The sequence below is a fragment of the Rhinopithecus bieti genome, unplaced genomic scaffold (genome assembly GCF_001698545.2).
Source record: "Rhinopithecus bieti isolate Rb0 unplaced genomic scaffold, ASM169854v2 scaffold_3067, whole genome shotgun sequence".
NCBI lineage: Eukaryota > Metazoa > Chordata > Mammalia > Primates > Cercopithecidae > Rhinopithecus > Rhinopithecus bieti.
This window is the reverse complement of record NW_016804208.1, coordinates 901,523-928,104: the sequence shown is the minus strand read 5'-3', so window position 1 is coordinate 928,104 and position 26,582 is coordinate 901,523. Positions and strand designations below refer to the sequence as shown.

General features: G+C 36.1%; 1 protein-coding gene across 10 annotated transcripts in view; it reads right to left on the bottom strand.

Annotated features, from left to right (window-relative positions):
- Positions 1–26,582, bottom strand: part of NFIB (nuclear factor I B) — a 252,781-nt gene that overhangs the window by 69,690 nt on the left and 156,509 nt on the right. For all 10 annotated transcript variants that reach the window (XM_017867183.1, XM_017867190.1, XM_017867181.1 and 7 more), the window contains one exon: positions 4,904–4,972. In XM_017867183.1, the coding sequence (XP_017722672.1) occupies positions 4,904–4,972 (69 nt within the window). The remainder of the gene's footprint in view (positions 1–4,903; positions 4,973–26,582) is intronic.

Below are 26,582 nucleotides of genomic sequence, written 5' to 3'. Positions count from 1 at the left end.
ATGATATTTTGTATAATTACATCTGTTCATATTTGTTTAATTTAATTTTAGATATCGTGAGCAAATCTGTGAGGCAGCATATTGTGTTAGAATCAGCAGAGTCTTGAGGGATAAACAGCCTTTTAGTTTAAACTCCCTCTGTACTTATAAGCTATGTGCCCTAGTTTCCTAACTGTAAAATGGGAGTAATAACCTGACACGTATGATTATTTTGAGGATGAAATGAAACAGGTAGTGATAAGAGCCTAGAATCGTGCCTAGTATATAACAGGTGCTCAACGATTGTGCGTTCCCTTCCTTCTTTGCTTTCTCTTCCAAACTTCTTCCCTGGTAGACTGGAATGGTTAGCAAAGATGAACAGTTCAAACTTGTTAAAAGCAGAGAAAGAGGTATAAATGAACCTGTCTGCTGAAAATACGTTCATTCAACAAATTATTGACTGTGTCCATTGCTGGCAGGTGTTGGCTGCAATGGGTACAAAATAGTCTCATATATTGCCCCTATTAAAAATATTGGGCAACAAGCTGGATAAGTAAAACATTCATGCGAAACATATAAATACCAAAACAGATGAAAATGAAACTGTCCAAATTAATGACATGATCCAAAACTGCTGTAGAATTTCAAGGGAAAAATAATCCAATAGCAGCATGAATTGTCCAAGAAGTCTGTGAAAAGCCATGGCTGGCACTGGACTTTGGGGAATGAGTAAGAGATTAGAGGAAGGTCATTCTAAACAGGGACTGCTGCAGAAGTAAAATCATAGGTAGAGATAATGTGCAAAGTGGAGACCAGGCAGGTGTCAAAGAACTGCTTAAGAATAGTTTCTATTTCTTTACCTGTCTTAATCAGCCCTTCAAAAGTTCAAATGAAAGTGTACTCTGGGACTTTGCAACAAAATTCTAGAGCCCCTGAGATTCACTCTAAGCATACGTGGTCTACTTAATCGCCTCCTCCCTCCCAATTGCCTCAAGTTGAGTATAAAATTCCAAAGAGACTGTAGATTTTATGGAATTTTCTTACCCATCATTTCTAATGAATATTCTAAATGTGTTCACTATCCTTTGAATTGTATTTTAATATTAGGCAGGCTAAGATTAACTTAAAATATTTTTAAGAAAGTAAATTAGGAGGTACAAGCTTTATCACAGAGAAGTGACCAAGGAACACAAAAGGAACAGCTCTCTTTCCCGACTAAAACTTAAATACATCAGTATATACATGATTCGTATCAGCTCCAAACTTCTGGAGTATCTATTGGCCTTCTGATAGATTGTTCAAGTGGTATAATACACTACAACATCCTTTACACGGAAAATATTTGTATCCAATGAGTAACTATGCCTGATGGCTTGAATTATTTGGACAGCTAAAATGTAGCTACTATGACTGTTGTGGCTTGAGGCACACCAAAGGTTAAAAAAAAGTGAGGTAAGAAATCCCACAGTAACCACATGTTTTATAATTTATTATTAGAACCATGTTCTATATGACACTGGAAGTGGGGTACATGCTAGAAGGAGGTATTTCAGGCGCTCAACTGAAGTAAACAATCTGTCTGGCTTCCCATCACAGTAATGGATACAATCATAGACCTGAGTTACTAACAGGAAACTTAGAGGTTCTCCCTTATATAAACTATTTTTAATTTATTAAGTTCATACAATATTTAGGCAAAGATTTATAGTTTCTATTGAATACATATGGCTCCATAGTTAACATAATTTGCTTACCCATAAATCAACTAGATGTAATTTGTAGTAAATGATAATTTTAAAATCTTCAGAAATTTTGTTTTTTTCTAAATTTTGTTCCAGAAGGATTACTCCAGAGTGTCAAGACAGCAATAAAAATGACAAATATAGCATGTTCTCACTCATACATGGGAGCTTAAAAAGTCGATCTCATGGAAGGGGTTGTCAGAGGTGGGGGAGGGTGGGGAGGTGGGGAGATGAAGAGAGATTGGTTAATGGGTAAAAACATACAGCTGTAATATATAGAAAGAATAATTTGCAATATTTGACAGCACAGCAGGGTGACTATAGTTAACAACAATATACCACATATTTCAAAATAGCAAGAAAAGAAGATTTGAAACATTCCCAACATGAAGAAATGACAAATGTTTGAGATGATAGATATCCTAAATAGCCTGATTTAATCATTATACATTGCATGCATGGATCTAAAGATCACATGGATTCCATAAATATGTACACATATTATGTTTTAATTTTGTAAAGATAGCAATAAAATAATTTGTCTACAGATTTATGCATGATGAGCACTGTAAAAATTTAGTATGCATTGTGACACTAAATGGGAGATTACAGAAAGGAAAGTAGATTAACAATAAACATGGCCAAAGCACTAAAACAACACACATGGAAATTATTTAATGACAAAGAGAGTGTGTGAGAACAGCAAGTCTCAGTCAGATATTCCTGTTTAAGAGCCTCTGGAAGAACTTACATCAGATGCAAAGATCAGTGTTAGCACCTCTCCCAGGGAGCTACAAGAAGGCTGAAAGCTGCAAATCATGTTTAAGAGGTTGCCAATATCCTCTTAGAAATGAAGCACCAAAGAACCTCAGATTCTAAGGGTTAGAGGCCAACCTTTAATCTCCTTTATTGTTCTCCTCACTCCAAAAGCTGATCCTAAATCAACTTTTAAGATGGAGATAATATCATTCAACAGAGAGCTCACTATCCTAATGCTGAATAGCTTCATTAGCTAAAGTCAACATACACATCAGTGGGTCATATGATTGTAAAACCCTGGAGGACTGAAAACACTAGAATACTGTAAACCCTCAAGAAGTCAGAATTTGTGATACACACATAAGTATTGTGCTGTAGTTTGTGTTTACTTAGCAAACCCTTATTTCATAAATAATGAAGTTTAATTGTATAAACAAAGATTATGATGTGGCTATATTAAAACACTTAGGAGGATAACTTAACAGGCCTTTCAGAGACACCTATTTACATATGGAGGAGAAAATAAATGTTTGCTGAATAAATTATCTAATGAATATAGATAATTAATGTGCTAATTACAAATCAGTAATATTTGTTATAACAAATAACCTAAAAATCTCCAGGATATGACATTATAAGTTAAGAATGAATGAATGAAGTATATTAAATTTACCTTGGTTTCAAACTGTTCTAGAAAGGTAATTTTCATCTTTAATGTTTGAAATTCAGATTTTTCAAAATATCTGTCTGGGCTTTTGAAGGTTCTAATGTAGTTCTCCTTTGACAGGCCTTAGCACAGTATTACCTATAATGAGGTACTAAATAAATATTTCTGACACCTGACTCTACTGCCCTTCTCCTAAGAAGGATGAAAATACAACATTGAACTTGAACTCAGAGAAGTACGAATTTAAGCAAATAATTTCATAAGCCTCCTAACTGTAGCAACATAAGCCTTTCTGCTAAAGAACAGTATGGGGAAAACACACACACCCCTTCAGGTATCCCCTGTCTTACCTGATGCTACAAAGTGCTACTGATAAGTCAGGCATATTTCTTTCCAAATTAACAGCGAAAACTTTCAAATGTTGGATACCTTTGGATATCACATATTCATCTGGAAAAACACATTAAGGCACATTGCCTTGGACAATCTCCTTGCCCATCGAATACATACGCTGGGGCTACCGGAATACAGGATATTTGTGTTTCTTCTCCTACACTGTCACCAAGTAAAAAGACCCATGAGAGAAGTCTTTTGGGCATACATTTATCTACTCCAGAATTATACCAGAAAGGATAAACTACTTACGGTCTTAAACGTTCATGTATATCACTCCCTGCTATACATGCTATTTGCACTGTTCACTTTAGAAATGTTAGCTATTTGAGGAACTATGGTTCAAAAGACAGTTAGTGATAGTTTGGAGATTCCTTTACTGAACAACAAGACTTTAAAACACTGCTTATTCTTATCCTCAGTAACTCACTTACTCTGTTCTTTCTAGATCATCATAATTCTTATTCATGACCTCTAAATTTGACCCAAATGAGAAACACAACTTAGGCAAGTTTCAGAGTGTGACTACATCATCTGAATAACATCATTCCAAAGTGTGATGCATTCTATCAAAATGTCAGGTGAAAATATATCCTTCAAAGTCACATAAATAAGCTAAATCAGTGAAAGGGGTATGAAGAAAGGAGTCACCTCCTTTAACATAATTAGTACATACAGATCTGCATCTTGGATATGTTTGTACATGCTAGTAATATGTAAAAGAGTTAATCAAGGTAACGTCCCCTTTGCTGAGGTACCCTGCCAGGTGAGCTTACCCTAGAAAAATCTGATCCAGCCTGCCAAGAATGGTGTCTCAGGTGAAGTGGCCAGTTAAAACAATTGGACATTGTTTTGGATAACAATGCTTTCTATCTATATCCAACTACAATCTGCAAAGTTAATTTCTGCATCCCTCTACACTCTGCACGTTAGTGTGTATATCCTGTACATCTCCAACCCCCACCAAAATGTTAGTAAAATGAAAAAGCACTTATCTACAGGAAACTTATGTGGGTTATCATAACAACATAGAGTACATTTAATTAATCACACTTCCTTTGGTATAAATGGCCATCTATGGTCATGCAGAGAACAGTGAATTATAAAATGAATACCAATAACATGGCAATCAGAAAAAAACCAAAATTATTTTTGTACAACAAAAAGTTTTGATGATTTCAATGCAAACATTTTAGAAAATCAAGCAAAATATATTCAGTTATTATTTCATCAAAAGTTTTAAGATTTTAAAATTCAAATGTTCATAATATGTGATCACCCTTTATACTATATTTAAGGTTCAAAATATAAAGTATTTTAAATCATATTGCATGCTTAAGTAGTAAGAAAACAATTTACTTACTTCTGGATACTCTTACAAGTTCTGATACATTGAAGACCCCAGATTTTACAAAACTATCCTCAAGGTATCCTAAAATAAACATTAAAGGAAAATGATCAATATAAGCAGACAGCAAAATAAATGATTACGCACTAGAATTTAAGTGTTTTAAAGCCAAAGGTTTGAACAAAAACCAAATATGCTTACAATAAGGACTTCAAAAAATAACTCTTACGAATGCAAATTAGGTTTGTTTAAACAAAATAAAAGTTTAGATATCAAATATTCTCTTAGGAAAACTTTTCTTCCCTTTGTAGAAGTACAGGGTTATTGATGCGGTTTGATTTGCCATGGCCCATGCATACAGAATGGTCTGTGGGCTCTCAGTGAATGCTTTTGACTCAGTAGCACCTGGTAGACTAAAGTGAAAAATGAAAGAAAGAAAAAGGAAACCACAGCCACAATTAGTACCTTGCTGGAATAACGTCCAAGGTCTCTTAAAACCACTGTTCTTTTGTAAAACCTTCTCTGATTAAAGAAAAGTGAGCTGCTATTACCAGCACCCCCACCCTTGTTCCAGGGTCACTAATAACATAAAAAGCAGAACTTGTATATACAGCAAATACAGAACTTTGCATTGACCTATTTCTGGGCATCTTTAATATACGTTGCACGATTTCACTGCTTTCCTCACCCTTGCTACTATTCCACTGGACTCCTTTTATTTCAAGAATCAGACACCTTTTCTGGCAAATGGTGGTGAATCCAGGCCTCTGGGAATGCCACATGACCCTTAAGTCATACCTGGACAGAGTTCACAGTGGCCACGGAGCCTGCTTGCTAGCTGGTCTAACTATGTCCAAAACTAGAGATGACTCCCACAAACAGCAGTAACCCTGCACCCAGTCCACCCCATTCTCATTTATGTTAAGGGGGTGTAATGAGTGTGTGTAAGGAGGGAGGAATACCTTACGGGGGGAGGTTATAGCCTAACTGCTTCTGTCCTAGGGAGAGAATAAGTTTGAAAATCCTCAGAATTGAAATACTTCTGAGAAACAAACAAACAAAACTAGATTCTAAGAACTGGCAATTTGACTGGATTTTATATAAAGCTTTAGGGCTGACCAAGGAATTAGATCCAGTTCAGAGATGTGAGGCTTGGTAGTGTAGCAACGTGGGGCACTGAAATCAAAGAGCTGGGATTTGAATTCTAGCCACGGATTACCAGTTATGAAGTCTCGGGTAAGTTATTAGTCCTCTTTTTGCCTCAGATTCCTCACTTACAAATTAGAGACAATAAAAATCACCTATCTTACAGAGCTGTTACTAAGGGAGATAAAAATATAAACCCCATGGTAAACACTGGTTAAAATGTTACCAATAAATTAAGATGGGCCAGTGGAACCTGCGATCAGCCATATACCGAATTATGCACACTGGCCTCCAGACAGTCCAAAATGATCCGTAAATCTTTATTCAGAAAATTTACCAGAACAAAAGGCACCACACTGCTTTTCAACCATACATAGCATGAAAAGACAGAAAATCATTCAATTAGCATATATGTTTCACTGCTGTGAACTGAGGAGCCATTGATGTTTGACATCCACCCACCCACCTTCTTTAGAAACAGAATGAAAGAAGGAGTGAGAGGAAATTGTAAGATCTCAGTAGGGGATAAAACAGGTGCCACATTAAGTCATTACTCTAAAAAATATACATACATTTTTAAGAGTGTTATAACAGAATGTCCCAATTTAATGCACTTCTATTTTAAGAAACTTATTTCTTGAGCAATTAATTTTTACCAGGTTAAATTCATTTCACTAATTATTGAGAAACTTCTATGTAACAGTCCCTGGACAAGGTGCTAAAAGTCATGAATACAAAAAAAGGACATTGACTGCCTTGCCGGTTGGGGAAAGAGATGTTTTTGACTCTTCTGGACCACTGTAACTTACCATCATATAGAAAGATTTCTGTTACTTTTGCTATTGCTTATAGTTCATTATATTTTATTTTATGTAGGGTAAACTTAATAAAGTAAATATATTAAGTACAAAAACCTTCTTCATCTTGGGAGGCCGTGGTGCGTGGATCACAAGGTCAGGAGTTTGAGACCAGCCTGGCCGATATGGTGAAACCCCATCTAGACTAAAAATACAAAAATTAGCCAGGTGTGGTGGCAGGCACCTGTAGTCTCAGCTACTCGGGAGGCTGAGGCAGGAGAATCGCTCGAACCCAGAAGGCGAAGGTTGCAGTGAGCCAAGAGGAGCCATTGTACTCCAGCCTAGGCAACATAGCAAGACTCCATCTCAAAAAAAAAAAAAAAAAACACCTCCTTTATCATGATCACAGCTCATATATTTAACCAGTCACAGAAGATTATTTTTCATCACCCAATTGTACTCCATAAATGCCTACCCTCATATCGTCCTCCTGCAGTTCCCTGCGATGAGACGGTCCTCTTTCTACACACTCTAGTCTCATCCTCCAAAATCCAACCCAATCACCACCCACTCTGTAAACTGCTCCTCCATCTCCTTCTCCCACCCAGTGGCCCAGCCAGAAATCTCTTTCCTCTGTACTTGCATAGCACCTAGTTTGGACTAATTTTATACTTTGTACTTTCAGATTTTCTGAGAGATCTGTTTTCAAGTCTTGCAGTCATTGCTGGATTATCAGCTCCTTTAGTTAGGGAAGTGACTGGGTTTTGTTCATCTCTTTATCTTCCTTAATGACTAACTCATTGCCTATATATAGAGTAAGTACTAAATAAACACAGAACAAAATTCTAAAATTCAACTTTAAAAACAGGGTCACACATTAACATCTTAGTCATTTTATTACAATGTAGATACAGATGGTTTAAGATTCATGGATAATTATACTAACTTTTGTTATTCCCTAGAACTTGTTTGCTGAAGAGTGTATTTAGGCTTTCGGGTCACATGAGAAAGAGTAATCATTAGGGTCAGATTATATCTCTTACTTTGTTGTGTACTTATGTGTAATGTTAGGCATTTATATAAAGTAAAAACCAAGGAACTGGAAGTGTTTAAATAGTAAGAGCCACAAAATACTTGTTAAATAAATCAGTGAATAAGTGATGAACATTTCAATGTGTTTACATGAACTATATCAGATGTAATACATAATAACATTGCAATATGTATGTGTAATCTGAAGTTCATTTCCTTATTACTCCAATGAGGAGTCAGAGATCCATTTGCTCCTAAGTCATGACCATTAAGAGGGACTGGGGTGTGAGCCTGCTGGAAGCCAAATCACGAAGAAGGGATGAGCAAGCTCAAGGCCAATTCTACCACTGGGAAGACAGTCAGGCAGTCAAACATAGACAATACAATGACTATTGCAGCTATTCACAGAAAAAAAGAAGACAATTCAGAATGTATCAGGGTGTTTCTCCACTCCTCACCCCCAACTCCCCAGGTTCTAAGAAATTGGAATCTACAGAAACAATGGAAAGAGGTAGTTTACGGAAACTATGAAAAGCATTGGAAATATATCAGAACATCTTTGGAACCTAGTGGACAAAATGCAAAACACCACACAGGTCCCATTGGGCTCTACTCCTGCATGGAGCCCAGTGAGACTTTAGTGGAGGAAGGTTTCTTGAGGATGAGTGGTGATGCCTATTAACCATGTACCTGTGGGAACAGGGACAGGTGAGAATCAGGCAAGAGGGATAGTCTGGGAAGAGCACCTGAACCAGACGGCTGCCACCTTCATACATCTCTGCAGGCAGCACAGCCTTTGCAATGGACAGACATTACCCAAGACATGGTAGAGTGAAAAAGAAATCATGGATGAAATAGTACTCAGATACTTAAAATAGTACTTGGATACCTATTCTTACTTACTCATTAGCATACAGAAGACAATACTTGAGGGCTATGGCAAAATAATTGGGAGGATTTTGCAACGAGTCAGGGGTCCTGCAGTAGGATAAGAGGTGAGATCAGCAAAATGTCAGGTTATCTGCTGCTAACATAACCCCATCTGTAACCTCCAGGGTACTGGGGCCTTTCAGGAACATGTTTTTCACGTTTCACAGACCACCATAAATCGAAATAGCTGATACAACAGCTAAAGATCTTAAAGCAATTTGGAGACATTCGTATAGCAAATTCCCTTCATCTACCAAAGGAAATATGAGCATCTCTGAGGCAGAGCAGCTGCTTAATGGTTACAGAGCAATATTACACAACAGCTTAATCCAGGAAGAAAAGAACAACTCTGCGTTTGTGTGATGCTGTATTTACACTACATGTGTGCTTTTTAAAAAAAATAAAATTGAGTAGGAAATAAAGACTTCTACAAACTGAAAAGTCTCAAAGGCAATATCAAATTATATTATTTTACTTCTTTTTTATTTTTCTCTGACAAAAGCAACAGTAAATCACTACTCAGAAGTTAATATACTGTTTAACCTCCTTTACAAACAATAACAGAGGGACACAATGGCATATCTAACTGTTAATATCTCAAATTATAATCAGCACCATTTGAATGTTAAACAACATTTACATAGAAAATCCAAAGGAAGACTGATAATGCTCATTTTTACAGTCTACTGTGTTCTATTCTTGAAATTAAAAAAAAAGAAGCCACAGAAAGCAGTTATTAAATTCATGAAAGCTGTCTTCAAGTATTTGAAGGGCTATTAATGTAGATGGTGGATTTGACTTATTCTGCATAGTTCCAGGAGCTGTTTTTTGGCTCAATAAACAGATTTGTCATTCAATGGGAACAGGCCTAAAAAGGCAAGTGAAATTTTGCAAAGGTAACATAACCAATATATTCCCAACTACTGTGCTGACCTTCACAAGTAGGCATTAACTTCACATTCACAATTATCTTATAAAATATGTCATATTAGTGGTGTTGCCATTTTACAGATGAGGAAACTTTTATCTTACAGAGATAGTTTCTCAGTGGCTATAAAGACTCCCAATGGATACAAAAATTCTTGCTTTGTAAAGGAAATCCCCCCCCCAAAAAAAGCAGAAAAATAGAAAAAAGCACCTCAAAAGTCATTGCAACCCTCAAATTCTCCCTTCTTACACAGCTGTTTTCCTATGTTAATTTTCTTGCATTGTTAGTTTTCTTGCATTGTTCATTTGGAGAACAAACAGGTGGATATAAGACATCTATAGGCTTTTTCCAGCCCTATGATTGCAATTGTTCACTTTCTGCAACAGAGTTTAAAAGAAGGCTTAATTCTTTTTGTAAAGGGACAAGAAGAGATTACTTTATACTAGCTCTTTGCCAGTCTTCATATAACTTCAGATACCACAACTAACCCATTAGTAATTTTCTGGTGGAGGTGTTTATGACACATAGCTCTATCTTCAGTTTCTCAACTGACTTGAAGTATCCATGGTTAAAGTTTGAAACGGTGATTATAAAATAGAAATATTAATCATTGCAAAGATAGTGATTTTCTTCACAGAGATTAAATCTCAGCCTATAACCCAGGTTGACATTCTAATATTAATTTAGAATTAAGTATTATCTCTCAATATGAAATGTAAACCCATGACGATGATTTATGTGATCTGGGAGGGAGTCAGAAATTTTCCAACTGTAACACACGCTGATAGTGCTATATTTTTTCCATATTTCCTTCCAGTCCTTTAAAATTTTTCCTGCATATATATATAAATAAAATATGTGTGTGCTTACAAAATCAATATCAAATTTAAATACACTTGTATCCAGCTTTTTTCTTATTAATGTTGTATCTATCTATCCTTTTAGATAAAGTTTTCAAAAGTATGATTTTATGACTACACATTGCATGGCTGTATCATACTTTATATTAACCATTCCATTGTTTGGCATTTTAGGTTATTTCCCAATTTTTAAAACATAATAAACAAATAGCACTGTAATTAACATCCTAATACACAAATCTTTGTCAGCAATTCTCATGATTTCCTTAGGCTGGAGTTCCCAGAATTAGAATTACGGGGTCAAAGAACATAAACTCTTTTAAAACTCGTGGTAAAAACTGTCAAGCAGCTTTCCACAAAGTTGTTTTGCCGACTTATACTCCTTAGGGCAAGCTGTGAGCATGTCCATCTCACAATCCTGCTGCCAGAATTACATATTAGTAGGGATTTATTTTTAACTGTGGCAAGTTGATAGGGAAAAAAGGCCATTACATTAATGTTACAACTTTCGTTTATTTTATTTTAATAAAATGGACTCATTTCAGATATATGTGCATATTTCTTTCAACAGAACATTAAAAAACAGAACATTTGAAAAAAAATCAGAACATTCATAAATACATAAACATTAAAAATATGTAAATAGAAATTGTGCTAGCAGGAATTTTTTTCCTAATATCAATGAGATTGCATCTACAGTTTCACAATTCATAATGTTGGTTATGAATTTATCACTGATTTTTTTCTCATTATCTGAAAAGTACTCACTTATTCCTAGTTTTGTCAGATTTTAAAAGTTTTCTGATGAGAATGGCTATTGAATATTTTCAAATTCTTTTTTGGCATTAGTAGAGATTATCTATTTTTTTTCTAACAACATTTATTGGTGTTATATATTACTGGACTCCTAGATTTAAGTATCTTTACTTATCCATGGAAGATAGTTCTTTTAGTTTACTGTTGAACTGGTTTGCTCAGTTTCTTCTATATTTCTACAGGTGGTTGGAAAACTTCTATGGAAACTTCTATATTTTATTGGTCAAGTTTTTATATCAGGAATATATACATGCTTCATATAATGGTTTTGATGATGGTCCAACATGTTTTATGCTCTGGAACAAAACAAAATATTATTTCATAAAAAGTTCTTGAATGTTTGGAAAATTCTACTAGTAATATCATCTTCCTTGAATCTACTGCAGAGAAGACTCTTAGATAACTCTGAATAGTGAATACTATTCTGAACTTTTGCTTTCTAATGTTGAGATAATTTTATTATATATTTTCCAAAAAAAAATTCAATTTTCAGATTTCTAAATTTATTAGCACCGATATTTTATAGTTTACTAAGTGGGCTATGTTCATTTTATGGCATAATAAAATTAAATGTATGCCCTCTTATCTTTTTAATGGATGTGGAAGGTATGCCTCTCTCCAACGGCATTAAAGCATTCTAGTTAAAAAGGCAGCCCTAGGGCAAGACTATTGCCATTTACTATGTAAACCTAAGGCAAGCTGTCTAACTCTTCTACACATCACATTTCTCTTCCCTAAAATATAGGTAATAATCATAGTACCGATGAGTAGATACGAAAATTGCACGTTGTTTTCAAATAATAGTAAAGCAGACATTTCAAGAGCAGGAAAGGAAAAAGTAGAACAGCCAAATTAGCAAAGAGAAAAGAAAACACAATAAATAAAGCAATCACGGCAGCAAAAATAAGAAAAGAGGATGTAAAAATACATAACAGATATGAAGTAAAATAGAAAGGATAAAATAAAATACACAAATCATTACAATAAATGTATATAGACTGAATTTTCCCATGAAGGGAGTTTAGGTCAACTGAAAAAAACAAAATTCAACTGTTTTCGAGAAACACACCTAACACAAAATAATAACAAGAACAAAAAGTGGTAAATAAATGGGTGGGCAAAGAGAAATCAGGCAAATTCAAACAAAAAGGAAGCAGTGTCAATTAGCAACGGTTAAGAGAAAACTTAAGCTGAATTACAATAAAGATAGTTATAAATGGATAAAAGGCACAATAAAGAAGATAAATCATAAACCCCACATGTACCAAAAAATATTATGAAGAAATACATTCTATTAAAATACAAGACACTTTATAAAAAATAAAATCATGGTGATAATTTTACTATTAATGTATCTTTTAAGAATTGAACATGACTATTAGACAAAGACTAACTTCATATCATTCAAACACAAATTATACTTTACTGATATGTTCATGGAACTTCTAAAAAAATCGATCATGTTCTTGACCAAAGAGGCAACTTTAACAAATCCCTAAAAGTACAGACTTTTAAGGCCATACTGTCTCATCTTTGGCAAACAAAAGTAAATAATAAAAAATGACTAAATTATCTCAACTACCTAGAAATTAAGAAAATAAACCATGAACCAAAGACAAAATCAAAAGGGAAATTATAAACTATCTAAAAGCAATGAAAAGAAAAGAAGAAAGGAACCCACTACTTACCATAAAAGAAAGAACAGCATCACAACACCCCCCAAAATATTATAAAGATGAAGTTAAACATAAAAGCTGAAATTAACAGAATAGAAAAAAGGAAATATTTAAAATAATAAATAAAACAAATGATTCTCTAAAACGACCAGTAAGACAGAAAAACCAATGGCATGCCTGATTAAGGGAAAAAGAAAAAGTAAAATAAACAAGTACAGTCATGAATGGCTTAATGACAGGGACACACTCGGAGAAATGTGTCAATAGGCAATTTCATGGTTGTGTGAACATCACAGAGTGTACTTACACAAACCTAGATGGTATAACCTACTACACACCTAGGCTGTATGTATGGAATTGCCTATAGCTCCTAGGTTACAAACCTATACAGCATACTACCGTACTGATAGCGTAGGCAATTGTACGACAATGGTAAGTATGTGTGTATCTAAACATATCTGAACGTAGCAAAGGTACATAAAAATATCATAATCGTATGGGACCACTGTCATATGTAATCTGTCTTCAACTGACCTATCATGATGGGGTGCAAGACTATACAAATATAAAAAGAAGACATAACCATAGAAATCAAATACATTAAAAGAATTATGAGAGAATAACACATACAACTTATTGACCATACTTTGAAAACTTAAGTGGGCAATTATTAGTAAAATAAAAGTAACCAAAATTGAGCAGAGAAATGGAAAACCTAAGCGGACCGATTACCCTAGTGAAGTGGTTGCCAAAGTTGCTGAACATTGGAACCATCTGGGATTCTTGAAAGCAGTTTATGTTGGGCATCCAACCCCAGCTATTCTGATTCAATTGATATGGGGTGAGACCTGGACCTGAGAACCCTTTTAAAAGTTCCCCCAAGTGATTCAAATGTGCAGTAAAGTTTGGGAATCACTATGACACCACATTCAGAATGTGGTTCCAGAGCCATTAGCATTGGCATAACTATGGAGCTTATTAGAAGTGAAGAACAGGCTGTACCCCAGACCCTCAGAATCAGAATCCACAGCTTAATAAGATCTGCAGTGATTCCTATGTGTACTTAAAAATATGACAATCCTAGAACATACTAGAAATGTGAGTAAAGAACTACCTTTGAAAATAGCACCAGGTCCAGGTGGGTACACAACTGGATTTTATGTATCCTTTATCTGGTCTTTAGGTTCCAATGTTATTTACACTCTCCCAGGCCTTCGGAAATAATGACAAGCTTCCTCATGAAGAACGCTTTCTTATGAGCCTCTATGAGGCCAGTAAAACTTGAATACCTAAATTTGTAGCCTCCCTCATCGAAACAAAACAATGAACCAACCAATGAAAGATCAAGCACACAAGTAAATGTGACTTCCAGATGCCTAAATAAAATACCAAATTGAATATAGCAGTATTATCAAAAGAACAATACACTATTATCATTGGGGTTTATTCCATGAATCAGTGCAGCTCACTATGAGAAAAGCTATCATTACGATAGAGAAAAAAGTCATATGATCACATCAAGATGCTGAAAATGTACTTGATACCAAGAGGCTGGCTTACCTAATAATAAATCTAAGCACAAATAGACAAAACATACAATACAGACTCTTCAGCAAAATTCAACAATAAATTGTTCTAAAGGGGGAACACTAGTCTGCCATTCCTATTTTCCCAATCTCTCCAGCCTCATCCTCTTTGCAGCCCTTAAAAATGTCATCTGGAAATAAACTAGTCACAAAAAGACAAGTACTGTATAATTCCACTTACATGAGATATCTAGGGTAGTCAAACTCATAGAAACAAAGTCACATGGTGGCTGCCAGAGGCCAGGGACAGTAGGGAATGGAGAGCTGTTATTTAACAGGTATTGAGTTTCAGTTTTGCAAGATGAAAAGTTTCTGGAGATTGGTTGCACAACAACGTGAATATATTTCACACTACTGTATTATACACTTGAAAATGGTTAAGATGACAAATTTTACGTTACGTGTATTTCACTAAAATTTAAAAATGTAGTCTAAAATGTTGGACCCAATTACCATATTCTTGTTTACATATATTCAAGAATAACCTTTTACATTGACATTTATGTCTGTCATCTTATTTATAACAATTACTTGGTCATAATTCTCATCTTAATTGTTACTATTCTCATGATTAGTCTATATATCTATATTTTTATTTATATATCTATGGTTATACTTTCCTGTTCTTAATTTTTTAACTGAGTCATCACATTGCCAGTCTTGGGTTTTCAAGTAAAATTTTTACAAATAAAATGAGGAACTCTATTTTTCCATACCATGAGTAATAAAGAATATATTTCCATTGCCTTCGACTGAAGGTGAAGCTCTTTGAATGAAAAAGAAATGTTTTTTTCATCACAGTTTCAGGTATTCTCCCACTGTCTCCTGGTATTTAACGTTGATAAAAGGAAATATGGAAGTAACTTGTTTTTCATCCAGGATGAAGAAAATTTCAAAATTTCAAATTTTCTTCATCCATGAAATGTAAAAATTTCAACATGATATATTTAGATACAAGCCTCTCATTATGTGGCTGGAATAGCATTAGTCCTTTTGATCTGCACAGATAATTTTTAGCTCATCAAATTTTTCTCCATTTGTCTTTGATCCTACATTCTCCGATTTCTCCACAATGAACACCTAAATAAACCTTGAGTTTTCTATTCTCCCATCATCAACGCTTTTCTCATCATCTTAACCTCTGTGTTTCCTTTGCTTCTGGAGTGTATCTTGGGGCTGTCTTCTATATCAATGCTTATTTCCACAGTATCAGTAATGTTTCTTACTCCTCTGATGCAATTTTAACGCTATGAAAGCAATTTAGTTTTTCTTGATATTCTTCCTTATCTCACATAATACCATATTTATTGAAGCTATTCTTTTGTAAGTTCACTTTTCATATAAGTCTTCTGAGTAATCAAAGTGTTTTCTCTGGAATTTTTTTCTAGTTTTTTATTTTCAAAGATGTGTCCTTGCAGATCTTGATCATATCCCATTTCCCTTGTTCCTCCGTATTTTCTCACCAAGGGCATATTGTTGTGTGTGTGTGGTTTTTCCCCCCTTTTTAACATACTCAGTAATGTAAACTAATTGGAAGTGACAGAAAACAGATCAATAAGCCATCTGAAGATGAGGGTAAAGGAAACAATGAATTTCAAAGCAGTCAGAGGAAACTTTTGAGATTAGTGGAAAGGTCATCATCCTTGAGTGTGGTGCTGATTTCATGAGTATATGCATATGTCAAAACTGGCTGGGTGGGGTGGCTCATGCCTGTAATCCCAGCACTCTATAAGGCCGAGGCAGGTGGATCACTTGAGTCCAGGAGTTTGAGACCAGTCTGGGCAACATGGCGAAACCCTGTGTCTACTAAAAATACATAGCATGGTAGTATGTGCCTGTAGTGCCAGCTGCTCAGGAGGCTGAGGCACAAGAATTGCTTAAACCCGGGAAGCAGGGGTTGCAGTGAGCCAAGATCACACCACTGCACTCCAGACTGGGCAACAGAGTGAGATGCTGTCTCAACAAAACAAAACAAACAAACACACATGTCAAAACCCATCAAACTGTACACTATATATATGCAATTTATTGTATGCTATTATACCTCAATAAAGTTAGCAAGTGACCTATAAAGAGTGGTTTCCAAATTTTCAAAAAGTGCTATTTCTACAGCACAAAAAGAATCACAAGTGAATCAGAAACATTCAGTGTAATCAGGAACATTTTTGAAGGTATGAATTACAACAATCAGGTATTTTTTTGCAGCTTCTAGAAAGTTATCTTACCAGGTTCCTCATTCATGGTCAAGTGAACTCTAACTACATTATAGTATATTCCCTAGTAAACAAAAGCACAAAAGCAGCAACCAGGACTTCTCTACAGTTTATCAAACTGGGAGAAGAGAAACTCTATCCACCTGAGACTACTATTCTGAATCAGCAATTGTATTGGAGTGCTACAATTCTCAGTCAGATACCTCTCTACAAAATTCATCATCAGTATGCTACATAAGATGAGGAGTTCAGAAAAATCTTACAAATAATCATGTCTAGGATGTGGTCTACCTACAGGGCATAAGAGGATCACTGTAAGTATCTCCACAGAAGTACCTGCTTTTTCTAGGCCTAGGTCAGGTTGAGTATGGGAATGATCCCATGCACTGCAAGAACAGGTTATTTATTTAGTCTATTACTGGTCTAAGCCTCTGCTTCATAAATCTTGGACACTGTCCACAGCTAGGCATTGCCTTGGATGATAGGTATACAAAAAAGAAGAATGCAATACTCACCCAAAGGGGCTCAGAACTCATTAAGGGGAGTAGATATGAAAACAGAGATAAAACAGAGCACTAAATGCTAGTACTGTAAAACAGCACTGCAGAGAGGCTCTGAAGAAGTCTCACTGAGGAGGTGACAAGGCAGTACGAGCATTCCAGGCAGAGAAACAACATGAGCAAAGACACAAAGAAGAAGCACATGGCTAACGCTAAAGGCATGGTCCATGTGTGCAACGAACAAATCATGAAGGGTTATATTGTATGTCATGCTAACGAGCTAGGCTTAGCCTATAGTGGAGACCTTGGAAGCATATAAGGAGGTGAATGAAATAATCAGATTTGCACATAACCACAGACCTGCAATGGATATATCAGAGGGATTAAGAAATGAGGCAAGATATCAGCTACAGAGATTAGGAAATGATTAAAATGATATATGTGAGCTAAAGAGGCCGAGTGTAAATGTTTTTAAAGAGTTATTAAGATACAGCATCAATTATCTTCTTTATAAAACATTTTGCCCCTCTCATCAGCGGCCTGAGCCTCTATTCATTCCTCTGTTCCTTCTACATTCTTTCTCCCAAAAGCTCACAGGTACTCCCTTCTTCACCTGTCAACATTATATAAGGTAACATTATTCATGTGGGCTATTTTGGGGGTATCAATTTGGACATGGTAAGCATAAAATGGCAGAATACTTTATCACGTCCCAACAGAAATGCTCATCTTCTAGTTCTACCCTACTTATTTAGAAAATACTGCTCTGCTTAGAAAGTACTTCAATTCAGAAAATGACAGCAGTCCAAAGTACCAAATTTTAAAATGAAAAATCCATTGCATTGAAAACATTGCTGCAAAGTACACAATGGAGCCAACTTCTTACCATTCATCATGTCACTGTTCGTTTCATGACATTAACAAGTGGAAGTGATGACTTTAATGATAAGATCAAATCTGAAAGTCAAGTGGTTTTCCTGTCTTCTTCCTGCTGAATACTGCAGGAACATAGATACGTGCAAGGTATAGAGCACTGGGCAAGGGGAAGATATGTCTAGTGGAATCAGGAATTAAAATATCACAGCAAAAACAAGAGTTTGGCCCTAGTTTTATTATATAAAATAAAATGAAAGAGGCTAAGGTCCCTAAAGAGCAGAATGTAAGTCAAAAGATTTGTGACAACTTTGAAAACCAAAACCTGACCATTCTTTCTTAAATCCTTCTTTGCTCAATGACATTATCAAGCAAAAGCTAATAAGAGTCAGCTGGGTGTGGTGGTTCATGCCTGTAATCCCAGCACTTGAGGAGGCCAGGGTGGGCAGATGACATAAGGTCAGTAGTTCAAGACCAGCCTGGCCAACATGGCGAAACCCTATCTCTCCTAAAAATACAAAAATTAGCTGGACATGGCCCATGCCTGTAGTCCCAGCTACTCAGGAGGCTGAGGCAGGAGAACTGCTTGAACCTGGGAGGCAAAAGTTGGAGTGAACCGAGATCACGCCACTGCACTCTGGCCTGGGCAACAGAGCAAGACTCTGTCTCAAACAAACAAACAAACAAACAAACAACATTCAAATTAACCTACAAAAGTACTTGTTTAAATTATTTGTTACCTAGATACGCTTTTATAGTCACACAGAAGGAAAGAAAAACTGAGATTTCAGTAGGAGATTTGCCTAAGATATTTAAATCACATCCTTTAATCCTATAAGGCAGAAAAAGATTAAAACTCAGGTAGTTAGATATATATCTACTTAATATTTTATTCTGTTTGCAATATATTACTAAAGAATTGCATGCTCTTTTTAAACATGATGCTTAAATATGCAAGTGGGAGTTGCCTTAGAGCCTGGACAGTTTAGTCCAGCAAGCTTAACTTCTGCAAAGTTCAGTGATTTTAACAAACCTTGAGCAAGTCCACTATATTTGTGATATAAAACAATCCCAGCTTTCCATCTGTGAGGCAGAAAATGCTTTGCATTATTAAATTGCAGCTGTATGTGGCAAAAGCAGATCTTGTAAATATGGAGAGGAAAGAATTTAAATTGAGAGGAAACTTTAGATGCAGGAGGTCACTGTAAAAGGAACATGAAGCCAGGCATGGTTGGCTCATGCCTATAATTCCAACACTTTGGGAGGCTGAGGTGGGAGGATCACTTTAGCCCAGGAGCTGGAGACCAACCTAGGCAACATAGCAAGGTTCTGTCTCTACAAAAAATTTAAAAATCAGCTGGGCATGGTGACACATGCCTGTTGTCCCAGCTACTTGAGAGGTTTGAGGTGGGAAGACTGTCTGAACCCAGGATGCAGGCTGCAATGAGCCGTGACCATGCCACTGCACTCCAGTCGGGGCAACAAGGCGAGACTCCATCGGGGCGGGGGGAAGAGGGGAGTTACATGAGATACTTGGGTAAAAGCAATCACTAAAAAATACTGCCCAGAGCTGCAGATACAGTCACAATCTCACCTAGAGGAATTTATGACTGAGATCTCTTTTCACATGAGGATTCTGACCCTCCCTTAAGGGAAACCTAGACATTCAACTAAGAAAAATACAGGTTATAGCAATAGCCTTTAAAATTTAGCAAATTACAACCTATTTATGTGCAAGCCCTCTTGGAAGTTTTCTGGAACTAGGTGAAGTATTAATTAAATGCCTACATTAATATATTAAAATTTTACTTGGATTCTATGTTACCTTAGAATAACACAAGACCTTAAAATTTCAGATAACACAAGACCTTAAAATCTGTAATCCCAGCACTTTGGGAGGCCGAGGCGGGTGGATCACGAGGTCAGGAGATCGAGACCCTCCTGGCCAACACGGTGAAACCCCGTCTCTACTAAAATACAAAAAACTAGCCGGGCGCGGTGGCAGGCGCCTGTAGTCCCAGCTACTCGGAGGCTGAGGCGGGAGAATGGCGGGAACCCGGGAGGCGGAGCTTGCAGTGAGCCGAGATCGCGCCACTGCACTCCAGCCTGGGTGACACAGCGAGACTCCGTCTCAAAAAAAAAAAAAAAAAAAGACCGTTGTAAAGTTAAGGAAAATTTGAACTAACTGTATCCCATGAATGAGTCCTTTCTCTGACAGCAATGTGAAAGGAGAGCACTGTGTTGAAATTAACTCTTCTCCCATTCTTTCTTTCTCTGACCTATATATTAATACAATTCATGAAACACAAATCTGACTTGCTGAAAAATCCCTGATGACTCACTACTTAAGAACCTATATTCTATGTCATGGCTTTAAATGGTGCTCAACATCAGACACTAAGTTCCCTTCCTTTCCCCTTCTTCCATGTGAAATGCTCTTTCCTCTCCTAGGACTATATCCACCCTATAGCCTCTTGTTCATCTTTTATATCCAAACTGTTCCACGTATCTTATCATATTCCCTGGGAAGGGGTAGACATCACTGACTCCACTATGATTGCTTCTTTAAATATAAACCTGTGTGCACACATCTCTTGCCCAGTAGGCAGTCACATTTTTTAAAGGTTTGTCTTCAATTTCAGGCAAGAAATAGTATTCAGAGGTCAAATAAGGGTCATGGTAACTGAGAGGTGAAAGTAAATTCAAGAGACCTTTCTAAGCAGAATATAAATGAATATTTGGAGGATAAGGAAGAAGAAGGGTTCTTGGGAAAGAAATCAGGAGCAACTCTAACCAAGGGTGTCAGGGTGTCTGGATAGGATTCTGGTGACTCCAGGATATCTTAAAAGGGAAAAGCAAAACAAAGAAAACAAAAAACCCAAGTCTGGTTAATGAAAATAAATTTAATTTTGGAAATGTTACATTTGAGTTAACCATGAGACATCTAGGGAAACATGTTGGAAAAGTAGTTGGACACTTAGGTCTAAACCATTAGGAGAGAAAGCTATTTCAAAGGCATACATCTAGGAGAAAAAGTAAATATATTTTAAAAATCGCAAGGTACTGAAAACACAGAGAATTAAAGACAAAAATCTGATTAAGAAGACAGAAGAAATCACCATACGCAATTTTTTAAAATAGGAAGGTTCCTGGATTACCAGGAAAGGTCCTGTTTTCAGAAGCATGGGCAAAGTTTTAAACACAGCATGGCCAACTAAATCCAATAAATACTCAGGAATATGGAAGCAAGAACAGAACAGAAAGAAACCACTGGTCAAGGATTTAATGAGAATCATTTCAGTGGGGAGAAAACCTCAGGAAAAATCAAGATGGAATTTCACGGGAAATCAAGATGAGATTTTGACATCCTTCGTGTCATGTTACGAAGAAGAAGACAGCGATGAGATACTTGGTTGAAGAGGTTTGTCTGAATGAGAAGCAAAAGATATATATATCTTAAAATAAGAAATAAGTTGGCAGGTAGGAATCAGTGAAATAAGAGGCAGAGTAAGAGGGCTAGGAAAAGTAAAGGACAGACACAGACATTTCAATAGACATAAGAAGTTGATGGCTTCATAAAGTAGAAACACCATGGAAAGGAAAGGAGGAAAAAAATTTATACAATGTTAATACAAGCTTCTACAAAATAAATTCTTGGTAGGAAAAAAGTAATCTCTAAAGATATATTGGTACCCTTTCTCATGTCAATACTGAGATTTATGTAACAAAAGTCACTCCACCTTTCCTTTTATGCCAATAGGCTTACAACAACATTTGCTTTCTAAAAATTACAATTCTATTTCATCATGAGACTTGAAAGCATCTGTTTCTTTTGCCTTCTTTATAAAATCTCTAACATTCTATTCTTATGCATCTTCTGTAACTTGGGTATGTCATCTTAAGCCTTTAGAGAAGAGCAGTATAAAAATTCAACACTTTTTTTTGTTTGTTTTTGAGACAGTGTCACTCTGTCACCCAAGCTGGAGTGCAATGGTATGGTCTCGGCCCACTGCAACCTCTGCCTCCTGGGTTCAAGCGATTCTCCTGCCTCAGCCTCCCAAGTAGCCGGGACTACAGGCAAGCGCCACTACATTCGGCTAATTTTTGTATTTTTAGTAGAGACGGGGTTTCACTATGTAAGCCAGGCTGCTCTCAAACTCCTGACCTTGTGATCTGCCTGCCTCAGGCTCCCAAAGTGCTGGGATTACAATTCAACACATTTCTATTTGGTTACACATCAAATGACACTTTCTGCAGGAAGCCTTCTTGATCAAACTAGCTGGAAGAGAAAGTAGAATGAAGAAACCCCTCACTTTTATCAAGCACCTGCTATCTGTCAGGTATGCTTCCCTATCTGTTCCTCACAACTGGCATGAACACAATTGACTGCACAGAGCAGTTGGCTGACTTGCTTACTCTCCTGATGACCCTTACAATCATTCAAGGGAAAATTTTAATTCCAAAGTTCATGCTCTTTTCACTCCACCATGCCACCTACAAGGGCAGGAAACAGTGTTTCACAACTTTGAACTTCTACAACACCTGCGTTGTAATACTACATTTAGTCTTTATCTTAAATATAAATACATATGCAATATATATTTCATATAATTATGTATATATTATTTTATATATTTTATGAACAAAAACATTTGGGAAAAGTAAGGTTCACGTGTAACTCACATTTTTATCTTCTCCAGTATCTAGCCGAATGTGATGCATACAATAGATGCTCAATAAATATCTGTTGGCTGAAAAATCTACCTATAAACAGCTCTTTCTGAATTGTTCATGGTTCTTGGTGTAAAATGGTGTGTATTTTACACAAGGGCAAATGGCTGTCTCTGCTTCTAATGTTGAGCTGAAAAACTCAAATGTAGTATTTAATTGTTAACTCAGCAATCATTAGGCAATGAATGTTATTTGTTATCTCATAGAGTAGGTGACTGGGGAGACATGGAAAAATCTCCTTCTCTCAGGACCTTACAAGATATTCCTAAATTGGCCCCCTTTTTTTCTCTTTCACATTAAGTATTACAAATAATCAGGCTAGAAGCACTGTGGTGGCTGGGCATAGTGCCAACTGCTATGTAGATCAACCTTTCATGAGTGGGTTGTATACAAGTTCCCATAATGTACCCTGTAAAATTATGTAGCTGAGGGCTATGCGTTCTTCTGGCTTTTTAAGAGTGATTTGTGAAAGAAACACTTCCCTCATCCTCTCTTCCTTTTCTGAACCCTACTCTAAATTTGAACATTTAAGAACTTTATTGAATGTGATGTCTCCAAACAAGTTAGAGGATAAAGAAGAAAAATGTTTCTAAAACAGAATATGTTTAAAAAAAAAAAAAAGAAAGTCCTTTGATTTTAGCACTGACCCATAGAGACCTCATTCTCAAATTATTTAAAGGCTTTACCTACGATGTCAGGTCTTACCTGCTGTTAACTAGTTCTTTCAGCATCTTTCTCTAAATATTTTTATGAATAGAGACCCTATTTATAGTCGAATGCATACTGTCTAGTGCCAAAGTTTAAAATAACCTTTTACGTATCATGAAATAGTGCATTTTCCTCATTAAAATATCTTGATCCTAACGGACACAATAAACGAGGACATGAGAAGAAACAGACATGAATTTATTAAGAAGTGAATGAGGCCGGGTGTGATGGCTCATGCCTGTAATCCCAGCACTGTAATCCCAGCACTTTGAGAGGCTGAGGCAGGTGGATCACGAGGTTAAGAGTTCGAGACCAGCCTGGCTAACATGGTAAAACCCCATCTCTGCTAAAAATAGAAAAATTAGCCAGGCACGGTGGCAGGCGCCTGTAATCCCAGCTACTCAGGAGGCTGAGGCAGGAGAATTGCTTGAACCCGGGAGGCAGAGGTTGCAGTGAGCCGAGATCGCATCACTGCACTCCAGCCTGGGCGACAGAGTAAGACTCCATCTCAAAAAAAGTGAATGAAATATGATTTGAAAAAGCCAGAGTAAATTTCTCTTTTCTTAAACTTTGACTTTAAACACCACATTTGAAGATAAAATGTGGTATGAGGTCCTCAAGGGCCTATGCAAATTTGTCTCCCTTTATGGACAGATTAAAACGTACTAAGTTTGTCCTAAATTCTAAGATTTGAAAAATCAAGCAAATATCGGCTCCAGTGATCTCAACAGATGAACAGATGACAATGAATACTGCAGATTTTGAACTAGTTTTCCTAATAATTACCTGGTTCATTTCTATTAGTTTTATGACAACCCTCTGTTGGTTTTGATTTCAGTATCTATAAAATAACATTGAAGAGAGAGCTATCTCAAAATTTTTATGACTTAAAGAATTTCTTAAGTGCAAGATAAGCACATATCTATCATTAATAGATAATCCTTCTTTGATTTACTCAATTATTTATTTAGTGTCATCCTTGTTCCAGAGAGGATATAAGGTGGCTTACTTGAGGTACACCCGATATATAATCCTATAGGTTCCTAGAGGTGTTGCCACACTACATGCATAAGTCAACACACAAAATAGCACAAGCACCTATAAAACCTATAAACAGGAAAGTAGCAAGTTAAGTCCATGTTATTCCAGGTAAGAAAGTTCTGCTTAATGTTACTAGAAGGGCCCCAAAAGTTTATATCATAAAATGTGCAAAAACTGCCCTAGGATTTAACATGTCTTCGTCATATTACCAGCCTAGAATTCCCCACAAAACTACAGCCTTCCTGAACTCCAAAATAAGACATTAGTTTGGAACTGACTTAGAAGCAAAAATCTGAATTCTAGATTGCTATGTTTTCCTTGGATTTTACCCATTCTGACATTAGGCAAGTGATTGAGATTGGGAAATCTTAAAGATCATAGTCCAAAGAATGTAGACACACAAAATAATAAAGCAAGTCAAAGCTAATTTCCAAAGATTACAACCCAATCAATCACACATTTCCAAAAGTAGCAGTGGAGTTTTAATTATTAAAGGTAAAAGAGATTCATGTCTAAATCCCAAAATTAATGGTTTACCCTCATTTGGTCCACAAGAGTTGTTTGCTATAGCCGAGAGAGGACATTTTTAGTTCTATTGCTCAGGAGGGATTAACTTGTTAAAAGAAAAAAAAAAAAAGTTAATATAAATATATAACTTCTGACTCTATCATAAACAAGGCAAATGTATATCCCTAGAAAAATGAAGTGCTTAGCGCGTCTCAGCCAAAATTGCAATGCCATGTCCCTAGGTGCTATCTGAGTTATAGAGAACCTTCACTATGAAAAGATTATGGTGCCCATCCCTGCCATATAACAAAGAATGCAAACAAAATATTAAGTCACAAATAGTTTAAAGAAATACCATAAAGGCTACTTAAAAGCTCTATAAAATGACAAATGACAAAAAAGTTATTTAAATATTTTATAAAATAATATCAAATATTCCTTCTTCCGAAAATGTGTTGCCTTTGTTGCTTGTGCTTAAATACTAATTCCAATAGAGAAACTCAAGGTAAGAACTAAAGGCCTATCTGTAGATGTCCATACTATAGTTTGAAGAGCTTTAGGGTCACCCTTCAGAAGTTCTAAGTCAGCAAGGAAGTAGTCTCAAAGTCAGACATTCAAGTCTGATGCTGGAGAAAAACCAAGCCAGAGAAGGTGTTAAGTTTGTGGGTAGGCATATGTGTCTGCACTTACAGGATGATCGGATGGGATTCCACCTTCAAGTCAACAGTGGGGAACAGATTTCAAAGAGCCTATACCTCCAAAAGGGCTTGAATTTTTGCCATCTCTTCCCAAGTCGTTGGGGAATAAACACAAGAATAGATGGTAGCAATTTCCATGGGTTGCACATCTCCCAGTGGAAAACTACCAGCGAAAAGAAAGTGTTGGCATTCAAGGTGATCTTTTTCAAAAGCTTAGCTTGTATTTGGTATAACAATTCAAGCAGCAAAGTGATTTGATTGTTTCATTGCTTGTGGTGGTAGACTGAATTTTCTCATAAATGGATCGTGCCTTCTCAAGATACTGAATCTCAATTTTGGAGATTTCACATATTGGCCAAGGCCAGAATTACAGAGACAAAAAGAGCTCCCTAAAGATAAATTATGTCCTAAAACACCAAATATGCTTATATTTATAAAACCAGCTTTTAATAGAAAGTATAATTTATACCAATCGACTACAAAAAACTTAATAAGTTCTAGTTGTTCACATTAAAATTAGAAAACAATTTATAGTCTAGGTTTAATTTATTTCAAAGTATTACAAAACAAACTCATAAGCTCATAAAAAATTCTTTAATAATCTCTATCGTTAAGTCCAAAACAAAATTCCTTAATAAGCCTTATGGTTGAG